Source organism: Pinus tabuliformis, chromosome J, assembly GCF_031772625.1.
Source record: "Pinus tabuliformis cultivar Carrire ecotype Pingquan chromosome J, CPIR1, whole genome shotgun sequence".
Lineage (NCBI taxonomy): Eukaryota > Viridiplantae > Streptophyta > Pinopsida > Pinales > Pinaceae > Pinus > Pinus tabuliformis.
In genome coordinates this window covers 51,362,669-51,381,266 of record NC_142295.1, presented here as the reverse complement: position 1 = coordinate 51,381,266, position 18,598 = coordinate 51,362,669, and the positions used below count along the sequence as shown (strand labels likewise).

The following is an 18,598-nucleotide window of genomic DNA, read 5'->3' as shown; positions in this document are numbered from 1 at the left end:
ACAAGAGCATGACAGCAAGAGAATCAAGTAGGGATCGAATGAGGAATGGGCCGAGGTCAAACAATGGAGATAACCCAGTAAAGGGAACCAGCTGGAAAACGAGATTAAGCGGAAAATGCCACCCAAGGGCGTCGAAAAAACCCAGGTTCGTAATTCCGAACAATAAACTTGAAGAGTATAGAAGCTACATGAGAGATTATGCCTTAATATGCAAGTTTGTGGGGTTTTGGCCGTCAGAGAAAGATTTATTCAAATGGATACAACAGAGATGGAAACCTAAGGGCCACGTAGAATTAAAACTGGGAGCCAAGGGGTTTTTTACAGTAATTTTCTCTAATATAGAGGATAAGGAAAGAATTTTTGAGGGAGGCCCCTACTTTATGAATAATGCTGGTCTATTCATTCGACATTGGGAAGACTGCTACAATCCAGACAAGGAGAAAATGCTAGCAGCCCCTGTCTGGATCAGACTCTTTGGACTTCCAATGGAGTTTTGGGATCCGGAGATTCTAGAAGGAATAGGTAATGCAATAGGATCATTCGTGAAAGTAGCAGAATCTACCAAAAGAGGGAGATATACGTCCTACGCCAGGATATGTGTGTATATGAATATAACTGAACCCCTCCCAGAATTTATTGAATTGGAGTATCATGATGAGGTCTGGCAACAACCAGTGGATTACGAACACATTCCGTTCCGGTGTAGAAGATGTCATGAATATGGCCATCTTTACAGACAATGCCCTTTAAATAGAATAGAGGAATCAACGGACAGGGAGGAAGAGGAGAGAACCCCAACAGAGGACTCAGGAAGAGAAGAAGAGGGATTTAAAGAAGTGCAGAACAAAAGGAAATCAGGGAAAAGTACGCCTCAGTGACAACTACCCAGTAAAAATATACCTTTGGAGACGCAAAATAAGTTCAAAGCCCTCCAGGAAGAGGAAGCAGAGATGGCAGAGGAGGTTAGCGATGAGGAGCCAATGGAAATATTAAAAGAAACAGAAAAACAGGAAGTAGGGCAAGGAGAAGCAACACAAGGAGGAGTAGAAGAGAAGGGGGAACAGACAAATGAACAAATTCAAATGGAGATAGATCCCCATAAAGATAAAGGAGGAGAAGAGGAGTGCATAATGAGGAAACTGTTGCAGGAATGGAGGTTCCTAGATGAAAGATTCATCCCTGAGGAACAGAAGCAAATATACAAAGAGGCATTTCAAAAATATAAAGAAAAGGCAGGGGTATCTACAGCAAATAAAGTGGAACAGATAGAAACGCAAGGGACTCAGAACTCGGGAATGGGCAGCTCTGGCAAAGGAGGAAGAAAAAGAGGCAGGCGCTCAATGAGCGAAACAATTTAAGAAGTGGGAGAGACGTTGGTGAATTCAGGAAGAGTAATACCTTTATCATAGGTATTTCAACAAACCCCAAAATTATTAAAATGATAATTACAAGCTGGAACATTAGAGGTCTTAACAACAAGGGAAAACAGAGACATCTGAGAGAAAAATTGAAAAAAGACAAACCAAGTATAATGATAGTTCAAGAAACAAATATTAGCATGCAAAAAATGGAAGAAATAATGAGCAGGTGGAATACTCGGTATGAAATAATGGGGCAGGATGCGGCAGGTAGCACAGGAGGATTGGAAATCCTATGGAACCCTGAGGAAATACAATTTGGAAATTGGACTAGCTTCCCGCGGATCCTCTCAGGTATGTTCAAATTGATAGGGTCATCAGAGTGGGTAGTCCTCTCAGGAGTGTATGGTCCACACTCACCAAATGAACGCAAAGGATTCCTACAGAATATGAAATCAATCCGAAGACTATACCCAGAGATGCCATGGATAATAGGCGGTGATTTCAATATGATCACGACCTTAGCAGAAAAGAGAGGAGGATTAAGAAGAACAGACCAAGACATGGAAGCCTTTAGAGACATGATATCGGAGCAAAGAATGGTGGATATTCAAACAATAAATGGTACCCATACATGGAATAATCGTCGAGGCGGATCAAATCAAATAGCTTCGAGATTGGACAGATTCCTAGTGTCAGAGAAAATCATGAATAGAGATGTATACATTGAGGCCATGATCCTTCCAGTAATAGGTTCAGATCACTGGCCAATCAATTTAGAAATTGACCTTAAACAGGGACCTAAAAAGCGACCTTTCAGGTTCGAAGCATTCTGGTTCAGGGATCATCAGTTTATGCGAAAGGTAGAATAATGGTGGACCACAAGCCGTCAAAGCGGGCGAAGTAAGATGCATACTTTCAAATTAAAATTGAAAGAACTCAGGGGGGAAATTAAAAAATGGAACAAAGAAGAATTCAGGGATATTTTCAAAGAACAGCAACACTTAGAGCAAAAAATGAGCGAGTTGCAACAGGCGATTATATCAGAACGCAGGAACGAGGAGAGAAGTAGAGAAGAGGGTATAGTAATAGGCCAACTGGAGGAGCGCAGAAAACATGAAGAGATTTTATGGAAACAGAAGTCCCGTGTAAAGTGGATCAGAGAAGGAGAAAGAAATATGAAATTCTTCCATCAAGCCATGATCCAGCACCGACAAAGAAATAGGATTTTTTCAATTAAAAATGAGGGAGGTCAACGCATAACCCAGCACGAGGAAATGGAACAGGAGTTGGTATGACATTTTGAAGATATTCTCACTGAACCTAAAAGGAACAGGACAGAGGCTATAGGCAGGATAAGCAAGGAAATCCCAAAGATGGTCACTAGAGATCAAAACTTAGCCCTGATGAGGGCAGCAACCCTGGAGGAAGTGGAGGAAGTAGTGAAAGGGCTAAAAAGAAACAAAGCCCCAGGTCCAGATGGATTCACAGCAGAATTCTACCAAGCAAGCTGGAAATTCCTAGGACAAGATATCTTAGAAGTGGTTGAGGAATCACGCAGACACCAAAAGGTATGGCCAGGCTTAAACTCTACTCTTTTAACTCTTATTCCAAAAACTGCCCATTCGGAAACAGCTCAGGGTTTCCGCCCAATTGCTCTTTGTAATGTAATATATAAGATTATTGCCACTTTAATGGTCAAAAGACTAAAGCCAATCCTCTCTAGTATAATCTCCCCAGAACAAACAGGGTTTGTGGAAGGGAGACAAATCTTAGATGGTCTGGTAGTTTCTCAGGAAGTAATCCATACACTGAAACAAAAAAAGGAACCAGGAATGATGATAAAACTTGATCTCTCAAAAGCCTATGATCGCTTAAACTGGAACTACTTGGATTCAATATTACAGGCTTATGGGTTTTGCAACAGATGGGTGAAATGGATCCATAGCATGATCTCTACACCAAATTTCTCCATCCTTTTGAATGGCACACCAACCTCAGTCTTTAATGCCACAAGAGGATTACGCCAAGGTGACCCCTTGTCACCATTTCTATTTATTATAGCGGCTGAAGGATTGGGAAGATACTTCAAAAAAGAGCTGAGAGAGAGGAAAATAAAAGACCTGAGACCTTGGGGGAACAACCATCCTGTCACCCACCAACAGTTCGTGGATGATATTATGCTATTCTGTACCATCTCTCTGAGAGAAGTCAAAAGGGTGAAAGGAATCCTTGAGTTATTTATGGAAGCTTCAGGCACAGAAATTAACAAGGACAAATCGAGCACTTTCATCTTCAATGCACCTGAAACGGTTAAAGCCCACTTGACTAGAACTTTGGGGTTTAGAATGGGAGAATTACCTACAAAATACTTGGGCACTTTACTAGCGGCAAATCCTCTGAGGTTAGCTAACTGGCAGCCCACCATAGAGAAACTCAAGAATAGATTAGCTAACTGGTCATTCAGGTCTCTGAATATAGCAGCAAGACTTGTGCTCCTCAAATCGATTCTCCAATCAATCCCTATTTACCCTCTATCGGTAATGGCTGTTCCTAAAGGCGTGTGTACCAAAATGATTGAAATCTTTAGAAAATTCTTATGGGGAGGACCAAAACAACAGAAGAAATGGGCCTTACTATCATGGAATAGTCTAACAAAAGCTAAAGAGGCAGGGGGATTAGGTCTTAGAGATCCGCTTACCCTGAACCAAGTCCTAGGAGTGAAACTATGGTGGCACTGGATGAAAGGGGGCAAGGATTTATGGAAAAAAATATGGACTCAAAAATACAACATGCCTACAACAGCTGAAGAAATTTTGAGAAGGGAAGAGGTGCCAAAAGGCTCTACGATATGGGATCTGGCAAGTCAGAACAGAGATATCATAAATAAGCATGCGTTTTGGGAGATAAGAAATGGAAAGACAGCTAAATTTTGGGAGGAAGCCTGGCAGCAAAGGGGAAGAATGGTGGAGATTCAGGACATGCTAAACACATACAGGGAAGCCAAAGCTAAAGGCCTAAATTTTGTCAGCGACTACTGGAAGGAAGGAAGAGATAATGAGACTTGGAGAGAATGGAAGGAACCAGAAGAATGGGATAATAACATCAATGATGATCTAAAGGCAATGCTAGTAAAAGAGATGGACTCAAGAAGGATTAAAAACATAACAGGGCCAAACATTCTTAGATGGGGCGGATCTAAAGTCCAAACAGGAGCAAGGAGAACATCTTCAAGAATGGAACCAATTATGGAAGAACAGGTGGTGGCCAAAGGTCACCATGTTCACCTGGCTAGTAGGAAGGGGACGCATCCTGACTTGGGATCAAATTCAGAGACGAGGGTTCCTTGGACCACCCAGATGCAGCTTATGTAAACAAGACATAGAGACCCAGGAACATATTTTAAACTCTTGCCTGGTAGCTCAGCAACAGTGGGAAGAGACCAGAAACCTATTTGGAAAGACAAACCGTGATCCTCAGGACATAAAACAAACCATTTTCCAATGGGGGAAAGGCCAATTTCTAAGCCCAGTGGTGAGGAGAGCATGGAGTCTGGTAGTAGGATTCAACATATGGCTTATCTGGAAAGAGAGAAATAGAAGGATATTCCAAAATAAAACCAACTCCCAGGAGTCGATATGGAAGAGAACCCAAAGTCTTATAAGGGAAACAATTCTATCGGAAGCATGGGACCAAGAGGATTGGAAAACCACTGCGGAAGAAAACTGAATCTTAATAAGGTTAAATCTGGAACAAGGAATGGTGCATACACAGAAGCAAAAAACTCAGAGCATACAGATCCAAAGCCCAGCAGTGTTCATTCGCCCCTAGGATGGCTTTATCAAACTAAACTTTGACGGGGATTCCAAAGGAAACCCGGGACCAGCAGGATACAAAGGGATTTTCAGAGATAGCCAAGGTCATACCCGGTGGATTTATGCAGATACAGGAGGTATAATGAGCAATAACGAAGCAGAATTTATGGCTGCTTACCAAGGAATCAGAATTGCAATAGGAAACGGATATACAAAGCTGGAAATAGAAGGTGATTCAAATTTAGTTATTGAGACGATCAGAAAATTTAATAATGGAAAGGAATGGGAACAGGTGGCAAAGAGCTAGAGGACGGCAGGTCTGATCCAGGACCTGGCAGAAATTATGAAGAGCATAGAATACAAGATTACCCACCATGTTAGGAGAGAAGGCAACAAAGCTGCAAATTTCCTAGCAAACTGGGGCTGTAATGAAGAGGAAGGGAAAGTGGACAGTATATGGCCGACTCACCTGGCAGGAACACGATGGGAGAACCTAAATCTAATCATCAAGAAAGACAATAATGACACAACACATTCATGATCAAAGTTACAGTCGGACCTCGATCGGGGTGGAGAAAAATAATCTGTGTGAAGAAATGATGGAGGCCAGTACGTTGAAGCACAAGCCACCTCCTAAGCAAATCATACTCTGGTATGCAGAGCCAGCATGCAGGTGTTTTCGAGACCCAAGACGAGGAGGTGGAAGAATAATGGAAAAGGCAGGGGAAAAAGACGACAGAGTTTGGTCGATGGAGCGTAGGAGAGGTGTCAATAAATCAATAAGAGCTGGTGAAGGCAAAGTAACTGACAATCCGAGGTTCAGTAAGGTGGCGAAGATAGAGAGTATTAGGCAAAGAAACCTTGGTAACTGGCTTAGAAGAGGGCAGAAGGCAATGGCGAAGAGAAGAAGGAGGTCAGGGGAAAATACTGAAGAGGAAGGAAGATGGATGAGCCACGATAAGGATAAGCAGGGAGTTCAGAATGTAAGAGAGAGTGATAAGAAGAGGGCCAAGGAGAGAGAAAGCCCCTAGGAGGCCAAAAAGCATCTGTTATCCAAAGGAAGAACGGTGAGGGTTAACAAGCTGGAGAAGGAGCAGTTGGAAGAGGAAGATATTCGAGGGGAGGAGGACATGGAGGTTTGTAGGAAGGAGTTCACAGAGGAGGTGACTTTCGAGGTTGGTCAGGGCAGCCGGGGTACCATCAGAGGAAGACCCTCCCGAAGAAGAAAAGGCAAAAGGCGCACGGGTGGTGAGAGAGCTAGGCAAACTGACAGTCATGAAGCGGAGACGCCTTCACCAACACAACATGAAAGAGGTCGAAGAACAGCGGATCAGAGAGCTCAGGAAGCAGAAAGGACATATAGAGAAGGGACTAATGTGGAGATCAGAAGAATCATCCAGGAGTTGGAAAATAATGTACTGCAGGAGGCCTAAGACTCAGAAATGGAGGACTGGGTCATTCTATTACCGGACCCAGGAAACACAAGGGGACATTTATCATTGTACAAACAAGCTCTGCATCTCTATTGGGTGATGAAACGGTTATTAGCAAAAGCCATGGAACAGGTTGCTGAGGAGATGACTGAAAAGGCTCAAGGAATCCCAACATTAAAAAGGGAGATGAAAAACCTCCAACTCACTCTTCTGATGCAGGATAGCAGGCTAGAGGAAATTCAAATTCTGTTGAAAAAGATAACAAAGGCGCAGAACGAGGAGAATACCAAGCCAGAAACTATGGTAAACTGAACCTTACAGTTCTATTTTCAAATGATACTTCTGTTAGGCCTATGAGATTCAGTTTTTTGGAAATGTTTTTGGAACTGTTATTGATGATAGGAACCTAGAGTAGTTTGTTGATAGGGTATGCCATATGATATAGTCTCGGTGGTTAATTTTCATATGTTATGGTTGACATATACAGACTTATGGGGACCAACAGACCCGGTTTCCCTCCGGGGCGGGTTGAGGTCACCAACTGATTGTACATATTAATATTGTTGAATATAATAGAGAAAATCCTACACTACCATACAAAAAAAAAGAAATATTCTATTTATCTTTAACATTAAAATCTCTCTCTCTCTCATTTAAAAACATGTAACAAGATCCTTAACTACGGATATTTAACCCCATTTCATCATAGAGATTCTAATATCGTATATAAATTTTTATTTTTTATTTTTTATATAACATTTTTTTATTAAATTGAAAAGAAAAAATGGTAGGGCTACTTCTGAAATAAATCCAACCCTCTATGTGTGATTGCTATTATGGACTATATAGCTAAATTCATACCATCCACTTATTAATTTGAAAATTGTGGAAACTCTTTCTCAAAATAAACATGCCATTTTGAAAAGTGAAAATATAATTTATTTATTCATTTTTTTTAAACTATCAATTTCTTTCTCTTTATATAAAAATAATGTAAAATTATGTTACTTAATATGGATAGTAAAATATTTTGTTTATGATTATCATTTTTTTTGTTGATATATTTTTTTTGAAATAGCATGTAAACTTTACGTTGAACAAGTAATGAATTGTACTTTCTAGATATCTTTTAAAGATTCAATTGTCAAAATTATATATTAATATATATAATTAGAATATTCCAAAATAATCAATAATAAACATATAATTTACTATATATATAAAATCAATATTATTTTTAAGAAAATTGGTTAAATTTCAACTTTGAAAAATTCCTTATATATTTTCCTTCTTATTTAAGTGTAATATCTATATTATTAGTTTATAGTGCACTTATCAAATCCATATTAAATAATGAAAAAATAACACATTTCTTATATTAAAAAAATTAAAAACAATTACATATAAATTAAAGATTTTTTTATGATTAATTATTTTATTTATATAAAAATGATGTAACCTTTAAAATGTATTAAAACATTTTTTAATTAATATTTATAATGAATATTAAAAAAAATCATCACTAATATTTTATAATTCATTAATATAAATATTATTTATTTTTAATCAACTAAACAAATGAAAAAAACCTCAATAAACTATTATTTTTTATCAATATCATTATCATCGTAAAAAAATTATCCACTCATGTTCCCATCTTATGAAAGTTTGTTCATGTTCCCATCTTATGAAAGTTTGTGTTACATATTCTCCATAATAAGCCCATGTTATGGAAGTTGGTATAAATATTATTATGAAAGTTTGTGTTACATATTCTCCATAATAAGCCCATGTTATGGAAGTTGGTATAAATATTATAATAAATGTCGGATTAACCCATACTTGACTTTAATAATTGAAAGAAGATTGACTCCAAAGATCTGCATACATCAACCTCTGGCTGCAATGCTATATATATATATATATTAAATCAATATTATTTTTAAGAAAATTGGCTAAATTTAAACTTTCAAAAATTCTTTATATATTTTCTTTCATATTTAAGTGTAATATCTATATTATTAGTTTATAGTGCACTTATCAAATCCATATTAAATAATGAAAAAATAACACATTTCTTATATTAAAAAAATAAAAAACAATTATATATAAATTAAATAATTTTTATGATTAATTATTTTACTTATATAAAAATGATGTAACCTTTAAAATGTGTTAAAACATTTTTTAATTAATATTTATAATGAATATTAAAAAAAATCATCACTAATATTTTATAATTCATTAATATAAATATTATTTATTTTTAATCAACTAAACAAATGAACAAAACCTCAATAAACTACTATTTTTTACTCAATAAACTACTATTTTTTATCAATATCATTATCATTGTATAAAAAATTATCTACTCATGTTCTCATGTTATGAAAGTTTGTGTTATATATTCCCCATAATAAGCCCCTGTTATGGAAGTTGGTATAAATATTATAATAAATGCGGTATTAACCCATACTTGACTTTAGTAATTGAAAGAAGATTGACTCAAATGATCTGTATACATCAACCTCTCGCTGCAATGCTATATATATATATATAAAATAAATTAATATTATTTTTAAGAAAATTGGTTAAATTTCAACTTTGAAAAATTCCTTATATATTTTCCTTTTTATTTAAGTGTAATATCTATATTATTAGTTTATAGTGTACTTATCAAATCCATATTAAATAATAAAAAAATAACACATTTCTTATATTAAAAACAATTAAAAACAATTATATATAAATTAAAGATTTTTTATGATTAATTATTTTATTTATATAAAAATGATGTAACCTTTAAAATGTATTAAAACATTTTTTAAAACATTCGGATTTGTGTGTTATTAATGACTCGCCGTGGTTCCTCCTGCCACCTCGCCCTTTTCATCATTTTACCGTGCTTCCCCATCTCCTCCACCCCGATTGGGGGCTATAATAAATGTCGTATTAACCCATACTTGACTTTAGTAATTGAAAGAAGATTGACTCAAAAGATCTGCATACATTAACCTATGGCTGCAATGCTTTTTCCTATTTGCAATGGGCTGCAATGCCAACAAAAGTGTTGCAAGCAAGCATTTTACACATGGAGAATTATAACCTCTTCTCACAAAACAATTAATAAAATCAACCAATGGAAACCATGTTGGTTGTTGGTTTTAATCATTATAACCTCTTGTCACAGATCAGTTAAGAAATCAATCAATGGAAACCATGCTGGCTGTTAGTTTTAATCATGAAGGTGTATCAAAAAATACTATTACAAAGCAGTATGCGGGATTCGAACCGAGATCTCACTTACCACGAACGGAAAATAAATTCCAGGGCATGATTACATAAACAAAAGGAACAAGCAACATCATGGGAGACATCAAGTATCTATTAACTAGAAATAGTGCTTTTAAATGGATAAATGGATAGTAATATTATTATTATTTAATTTTAAAGTCACGGTTTAAGACACCAAATTAATGTATGAGACTTTTTTGTTTGAGGGATAAGGGATCTTAGGCCAGACACCAAATTAGGGTATGAGATCTTTTTGTTTTTGGGACAAGGGGTCCATCTCCTTGTAGAGGTTTGACTGCTAAATCTACAAAGGCATACATACTCTACCCCCTCTAATTTTGAACCCATGAATTCTTAGGAGGAAACACATGTTCTTAACCATTAGGCCCACTCAAGTTCACCCTATTATGTTTAAATAGGTGAACTCTCATATTTGAAAATTGGTTTTGCTTGGTTAAGAGCTCATCTTTTTTGGACGTTAAGGAAACATGTTAACTGCCCAAGATCTAGAGGCATCTAGTAGAAGTGACAGCATAATCCTTATTATCTGCGTGGCATGGTTTTCCTTGAATAATAGGGATGACTTAGCCTGCATCTAGTGATGGTAAGTTATGACAGGTTTTCCCACTGTTTATAAAAGAATCAACTTACATTTTGAGCTTCAAGTATTTCTTAAAATTGTCTCTGTTTGGCTAAAAGGTTATGATAGGTTTTCCCACTGTTTATAAAAGAATCAACTTACATGTTGAGCTTAAGTATTTGTTAAAATTGTCTCTGTTTGGCTAAAAGTTTGTCATTCTCATACCTAGGAAATAGGTTCATTGCATAAAACCTAAATGTACTTGGTAGGAGGAAAAGCCTCCCCCTTATGACCATTCTCATAAGTAAGGGAATAGGTTAACCGCTTAAAACCTAAATTTATTTTGCAGGAGTAAAATTTTGCACCTTATGGAATAGGATCATTCCAAGTGGCATGGTTTTAGTGGATAATTCGAGGTGGCATGGTTTTTGTTAAATAAAGAGATGAATAAACCTGCAAAACAATGGTAAAAAAATTCATTATAATTGGATAAAATTTGTTTTTGCCATTACTTTTTTAAAAGATCACATAACAATGATCAAGAATAAAAACTAGTATTTTCAACGTAATGAAAAAAATATCTTCAAAAACTAAATTCACAAATAGTGGACCCTAACAAGTCTGCATGGCAGATGGAATACCTGCCCACTCTAGCATAAAATGTTACTGAGAAAGAAGTTGGGAAAAGCAAGGATGCCACCACTCGTAATGTGTCCTTCAGTATCAACCAACTCTGTATCAATTCTTCACCTGTATCATTGCAACAAATAACCAAATCAATAACTAAATTATACCATATATCTGTGGTAAATTAAAACAATTCTTACATTTCAATCATTTTATGACAGTGTAGGCTACTAAATCCAATGTCAAAAACATTGTGTTCATTTTTATATTGAAATTACGTTGAGAATGGAAAACCTGAAAAGTCCTTAAACAATGACACCAAAATCTGATGCAATATCATAGAGAATCCACCACACAAGTAATGTGTATCATGAGTTGGTGTTAAATTATCTTGCCAGGATGACATCATCGTTGATCCTTGAAACGACTTCAAGACTAGCGAAACATTGTTTCTACATATTCAATTATATATAACTATAATTTATGAGAAATATAATTGTTTCTACATATTGAGTTATATATAATGGTAACTTATGGAGAAATATAAGTTTCAAATGGGTAACACAAGGAGAAATAAGTTTGCTAACAATAAAAATAATGTGAGTCATTGAGGGTATGTTAATTGAAGTGGACTACAGAGTCTTGAAAGTATTAATTCTGCAGTCAAATTCCCTTAGGATGAATTTAATGCGTACCTCTTTTCCTATTCAAGTATGGGGAACAATCGTTCTATGGTTAATCTCATTTTTGTAATCAAGGTTTATCTTTGAATGGGGAAAAAGGATCTTCAAGCAATAATGTCTCCTTTATTGTTGTAGCTTTGATGTTTCTCAGCTCCAAACTATGAGGAGGAACAACCCTTTACTATACACTTGGAAGGAAATCACCCATGATGTTGGGGTAAGGGGCAGCTTGTATTGTCAAAATATTTGTGGTCATGGCTATCCCTGCATTGATTAGGATTAAATTATGCATCTATAGAGCTAACCATTTAAACTCTTAACAAATATGAGACTTTTTACTTTATTTGAACAATTCACTGAATTTTAATTTGAATTCTGGCAGGTCACTTCCTTCATCTATTTCAACCTTTCTTTTTGCCCGAGAGATTGCCCATAAGAAAAAGATTAAATAAACTCACAATCCAACAAAAAAATGCAATGGATAAATCAGATGAATGTATGCTAGACTTGCTAAATACCTAACAGCAGCTACTATAACGCCCATCCAGGTGAAGTCACGTAAATAATGAATTAATTGTGAGAGTAAAATCAGTTGAGTTATACATGTATTGTTAACTATAGTGAGTAAGATCAAGTCGGTCAAGATAAAGGATTGATTTCCAAGGAAACGAAAGACAATGAATCATTGTATTGATTCCATAAAGTTACGGGGCAAAGCTAGAGATGGTAATATTATTCGATAGTTCAGGTGACCCATACGATCCCTATTCAATCGATTCAAGGAACATGTATACTTCACATATGCACATATACTAACAAATATAACCTCATTAATAAGTTGAGGCATATGTATAGGTTTACATGTAATTCGCTGGGTGTAGCAGCAAGCCATGCATAGGAAGTGATGTAAATCTTTATACATACGAACTTTATCCATATTTCTAAGTATGAAATTTGATCCAAAGAATTTTGTAAAAGTAAAAGTTTTATTTCATAAAGTTTTCTTGTTATATATAAATAAATATTATTTACTACCCCAAGTTTGACCTAATGTATAGATCATAATTCAATTCCATTGGTCATTAAGAACTCCAACCAATATTCCTTAAGTTTTTGTAAGGTAGAAGAATAAGTACGAAACAATCTTTGTTTCTTATTGCGATTTGAAAATTAAATTTATGCTAGTTATGTTCAGGAATGCAATTCTAATGCATCATTATGATATCGATGTGCTTGATAAGTAAATATATGTAGGAAATGGATTGATTGTACCTCAAAAACTTATATGTGTGGGGAATGTGCCATGTTCTATCGATTCTGATACACAAAAAAAGAAAAAAATCCTCATGGTATTAGACACATGACACATATACAATGTAACTAATTTTTCAAGGGATAATTATTTTTTATTTCTTTAGAAGGAAACTATTAAGAGAAGTTAGATTAGTTATCGTAAAGAGAGTCGGCACCAGTGGTAGAGAAGAATCCTTAGTGGGTTTTCTCTCTACAATATTTTTCCCTGGAAACTCTTTAATTTGCCTTTGTTTCACAACGCTAATAACCTGGGGAACCAAAACATTTTGATCCACTTTCTTGAGCATAATCACTCCAATATGTCATGGAAATTGATTACGTATTATATGTAAGCCTGGGAATTTTTGTACGACATATATTTCTCACTCAGTAATAAGTGTACCACACATATTTCTCATATAGTTTGTCTTATATACGCAAGTAATCCAATTTGAGCTCATGACACTTCAGTTTCTAAGAAATCTTAGATGCTAGAACAAATATGGCCTAACTTAAGTTATCAATAAACATTTAAGCACATTGTGTAACTGTCTAAATATTTAAACACACTGTCTAACTATATCCATGTCGTTTCAGACCTTGCCTCCAAGGAAAATTTTAGGGGCTAATATTCGTAGGTGGGATAACTTTTCATGATTTTTCCAAAAAATATGATTCGCCAATTTCCATTTTTTTATAAAAATGATTTGCTCAATTTTTATAATATAAAATTATTTTACTTCAAAAGTTGCCAACATTATATATAAAGTATATATAAAATCATTATAAATTTGAATAATTTTACAAATACATCAACAAACATTTTATAGTATCCATATTAAGGACTAGTGAGATTCGCTAATGTTTTTAAACTTCAATATAATTTCCATCCTTAAATTTTCCCCACTTGCCTCATAGAAGATTGGCACATATGGTGACAAAAGGTCCTTAAGGTATCCTTAGAATGGTTGGCATTATGCATGGGTTCAAAGTCACTAGCATGGTTAGTGACAATTTCTCGTTCAAATTCCTCAGCTGCACAACTTGAGCACCCACGAGATGTTTCACCAAAATCTAACATATGATCAAATAATAGAACATCTATAACACATGGATGATGTAACTTCGAGTTGGAAATTTTGATATTAAGCTCGTGCTTAGCTTTCCAATAAGATAAATATCTCTCAAAAAGTATTAAATCTAACTGACCCTAAATAACTGATGGAGAATTTTTCTTTATAAATCTCCCCAATACCCCAACCTTGAAGTACAAAATCAGCGAGTCACTAAAACAATTAGCAAAGATGTATGTTGAAAAATAATTGAGACAACTATATGTTTGTTTATTTTTTCTATTGCATAGATTCTATGCCAACACTTTTTCGAGTTCCTAGTGGTTTCCAAATTCATTAATTTGAATATGTTCTTCTGCTCGGGGTTCAATGATAGATACAAGAGCTTTATGTTTATTTACCTTTTATATTACATAGATTCTAGGCCAGCACTATTTCGAGTTTGTAGTGGTTTTCAAATTCATTACTTTGAATATGTTCTTTTGCTCGGGGTTCAATGATAGATATGAGACCCTAGCTAGTATAGATACCAACTATTCAATGTAGTTAACATGATACCCTTTCCAATTTGGAGCCTTTATCAACAAATATTGAATAACTCCACTTGTAAACGGAAAACCCATAGGTTTATTTTAGGCTTTTAGATTTATCTTACAGAGATGTGCTTAAAACAAAATTAATGGCCAAAGCCCTTGGAAGAAAATAGATATTGTGGCAATATTAAAAGCAAGAGCAACACCTTTTCCAAATGGAATTGACCCAACAATTCTAGAGGAAGAAGTAAGTGTAGCATGAGCAAAGAGAAAGGTAGCTCTTGACCTTGAACCATATATTTGTGAACCAGAAAGGGATTTTTTTTAGTTCTCACTTGATTGTTTGTGCTTCATTTTCTAAGGTGTTTCTTAATTTGTAAAGGTTGACAATGCATCCCTTAATGACCTCATATGTGCACTTGTTTAATGATCTAATTTGTGTTGTCTACGAGATACAACAATGTCCTATAGTTAGAAGTGATTACCCCAGAAACTTTAAACAAGCAGTTTCCCTTAACCCATAAGTAAGGGACAAAGATGGCACTGACCTAAATCCCTTTGGTCAATCAATTATATCGGCACCCTGAGTAGCTTCCGACTTTCAGCTTTCACAATCCATCCTGCTTCTAGCTTGTAGAATTGATCTGGATTTAAACAGGAACACAACAAAATACAGAGATAACCATAAACACAGAGATGCAGTGGAAATAATACTTCATTTCATTAATGTAAAATACTGAAATATGCTTACAAACAGAAATGGAAATAAACCAATTAGGGTGATGGTAGCTTATCTCTGAGAAGAGATGTGGCGGCTACATGCCTCTAAATTGTGTTACAATGAGGCTCGAAGGCCTATTTATTGTTGAAAAACAATGGAAAACCATTAACATCCCAAAACCTAACCCTAGAAGATGAAACGCCAAATTGTGGGCCCCGTTTTGGGTAAGTTGGTACATCAACTTCCCGAGGTTGTAACTTTGGCACCCGATCTTCGTTTGACGCGTACAATAGCTCGTTAGAAATATCTATCCGAGCACTACAACTTTGGGAAGAGCAACATCGGTCCATGGACCCATGTTGCTCCCAAATTTCCCAAAAAACGTCGTTTAGGGCCTCAAAATGGCTCTGGAAGTTTAGGACCTGAAAAACTGCTAAAAATAGTAAATTGTGCTACAATTATGGAAACTGAAAAACTGAAAGAGACAATTCTGGGGGTCCAAATGGGATAGGTGGGTGGCCACCAACATCCCCTGGATCATTCCTCCCCCTTAGGAAGAAATGGTACCCATTGCATTGAGTTCCTCTATCTGTTGAACTTGGTCCCTAGTGAGCTATTTTGCAATCTCTGATGTGTCCAGTAATGGTGGGAAGCATGGTCGATGGTGGTACACATTGAACACTTGGTGCAAGAAAAGGAATGAGGGAATATTATGCTCCAAAGCATTGTTTCCCACAACCTTGGTAATGCTATAAGGACCATGTCAGAATGGTCTGAGCTTCTGATGGACTCTTGTAAGGTGTTCTTTCCGCAGATGTAACCAAACTTTGTCACCCACCTAAAACTTGTGTGGTACCCCTGTGGGTGAGAAGAAGTTGTTCATGTGTTCTATCATCACTGTATCCCTTTGTTGTTGCTACTGCGTGGAGGAACCCTTCACGAGGGTCATGGATGTGGCAATGATCTTCCCCTTACTTTGGGAGTGAACCAGATAGAAAATAAATTTCCTAGTATGTGAGATGAGCTTGCTACCTTTCTTAGCAGCGATCAAAGAGGTGGCGTTAAGTGGGGCTACCTCCGGTATCCGATATAATGAATTACCCAAAGAAATAATAACAACGCGAGGCCTTGACTCATACACAGCATGTCGCCTCCACAAGTATGGCTGGTCTAATAATACATCACAAACATCCAAAGGTGTAACATCACACAATACCTCGTCTGTGAAGGGTTTGATGCTGTAGGGAAGATGAAACTGCTGGCGAACTCGAAGATCTCGTCCTTGGTGAAGCCACCCGATACTGTACGGCTGCAAGTGTGGTGTTGTTGGTAGGCCTAGCTGCTTCACGACCTCTGCTGAAATGAGGTTCTTTTTGCTGCCGCTGTCGACAATGAATTACAGCGGCAAACCCTTCACCCACATCTTTGAGTGGAAAAGACGCTCCCCCTCCTTTGGATCTGCTTCCCTTTGCCATTCCCCTTGTTGGGTTTTGACTCAGGGTCGGAACATGCATCTGATTCGGAAGCCGTCAACTCGGCCACGAGCCACTGCTTGGTCCGACACTCACTTGTGTTATGAGTGGGGCTCTTATGGAACTCACACCACTTTCTCGTGTCCTTATTCAACTTCGTGGTGTTGTTCTTTTTTTGCAGCTTCGACGGGTTGCCTTGGGTCACCCCACCTTGGCTTTGTCCTTTGGTCTTCTGATTTGCAAATCCAAAGTCTCACTTCTTTTGTTTTAACTTCTGCGCGATTTTGACAGCGTATCGGTATGTCGTGCCAAGTGAGGAGATGTTGAGGAACTCCATCTCTTCCTGGATGTACTTGTGTAGGCAGCCACGGTATTTGAGTACCAAATGCAGCTCAGAGTCCTTGATACCCAACTGTGTGCAAAGGGTATGAAAAATGTTTTGTGAACTCCGACACATCTTGATCCCTTCCCTGTCGCAGCGTGGTCCACTTTATGTATTTGTCCTCATAGCTTTTGACAGGGTAGCACTGCTCCTTGATGGCATCCTAGAATGAATTCTAAGTGGGTGGGGCTGAAAATAGTGAGCTTGTACTTTCATCCTTCTGCTCACAGTAGGTTTCCCACCGGTCCTTGATGTGGGGGGCTGCTTTGAGAAGAGAGAAAATAATCTTTTCCCGACTGGAAAATTCATGAACAGAAAAATACCCATCTAGCAGATTTAACCATTTATCTATGGCATCTGCGTTTGTTTGACCCTCGAAGATGGGGATTTCAAAATTAACTTGTACCTTAAAGGGTGTGACGTTTCCAATGTAGCTGTTGGAAGTCGATGCGTTGCCTCTAGGTAACTGCTGAAGGATCTGGGCAAAGTTTTCCATCATCACGTTCCTTTATTGCTCAAGGGCTTCTTCGAGCAAGATTTTGATAGGATCTCCTGCCCCCTCGTCTTTCTTTTCATTCGCCATGGGAGGCTGTCGGGATTTGCGAGGCTTGTCTTGCAAAGGTTCGACCAGTTCAAGCCCTAACTCCTTATATCCCGACCTCGTTGGGGACATGCAAAGAAAAACAGAGAAAAAGCAAACCGCTCCGATACCACTGATCTGGATTTAAACAGGAACGCAACAAATTACAGAGATAACCATAAACACAGAGATGCAGCGGAAATAATACTTCATTTCATTAATGTAAAATACTGAAATACGCTTACAAACAGAAATGGAAATAAACCAGTCAGGGCAATGGTAACTCATCTCTGAGAAGAGATGTGGTGGCTACATGCCTTTGAACTGTGTTACAATGAGGCTCAAAGGCCTATTTATTGTTGAGAAACACTGGAAAATCCTTAACATCCCAAAGCCTAACCTTAGAAGATGAAACGTTAAATTGTGGGCCCTGTTTTGGGTAAGTTGGTACATCAACTTCTTGAGGTCGTAACTTTGGCCCCCGATCTTCGTTTGACACGTACAATAGCTTGTTAGAAATAACTATCCGAGCACCACAATTTTGGAAGAACAACATGGGTCGTCCATAGCATCATGGGTCCATGGACGACCCATGTTGCTCCCAGATTTCCCAAAAAACGTCGTTTAGGGCCTCAAAACGGCTCCGGAAGTTTAGAACCTGAAAAACTGCTAAAAATAGTAAATTATGCTACAATGATGGAAATTGAAAAACTGAAAGAGACAGTTGTGGGGGTCCAAGTGAGATAGGTGGGTG

General features: G+C 37.0%; 1 protein-coding gene across 1 annotated transcript; it reads left to right on the top strand.

Moving 5' to 3' along the window:
* The first annotated feature begins 1,609 nt into the window (after positions 1-1,609).
* Positions 1,610-2,230, top strand: LOC149225438 (uncharacterized). Its single transcript, XM_089379935.1, has one exon. The coding sequence runs from the start codon at positions 1,610-1,612 to the stop codon at positions 2,228-2,230; it is 621 nt and encodes a 206-aa protein (XP_089236061.1).
* The last annotated feature ends 16,368 nt before the right edge of the window (positions 2,231-18,598 follow it).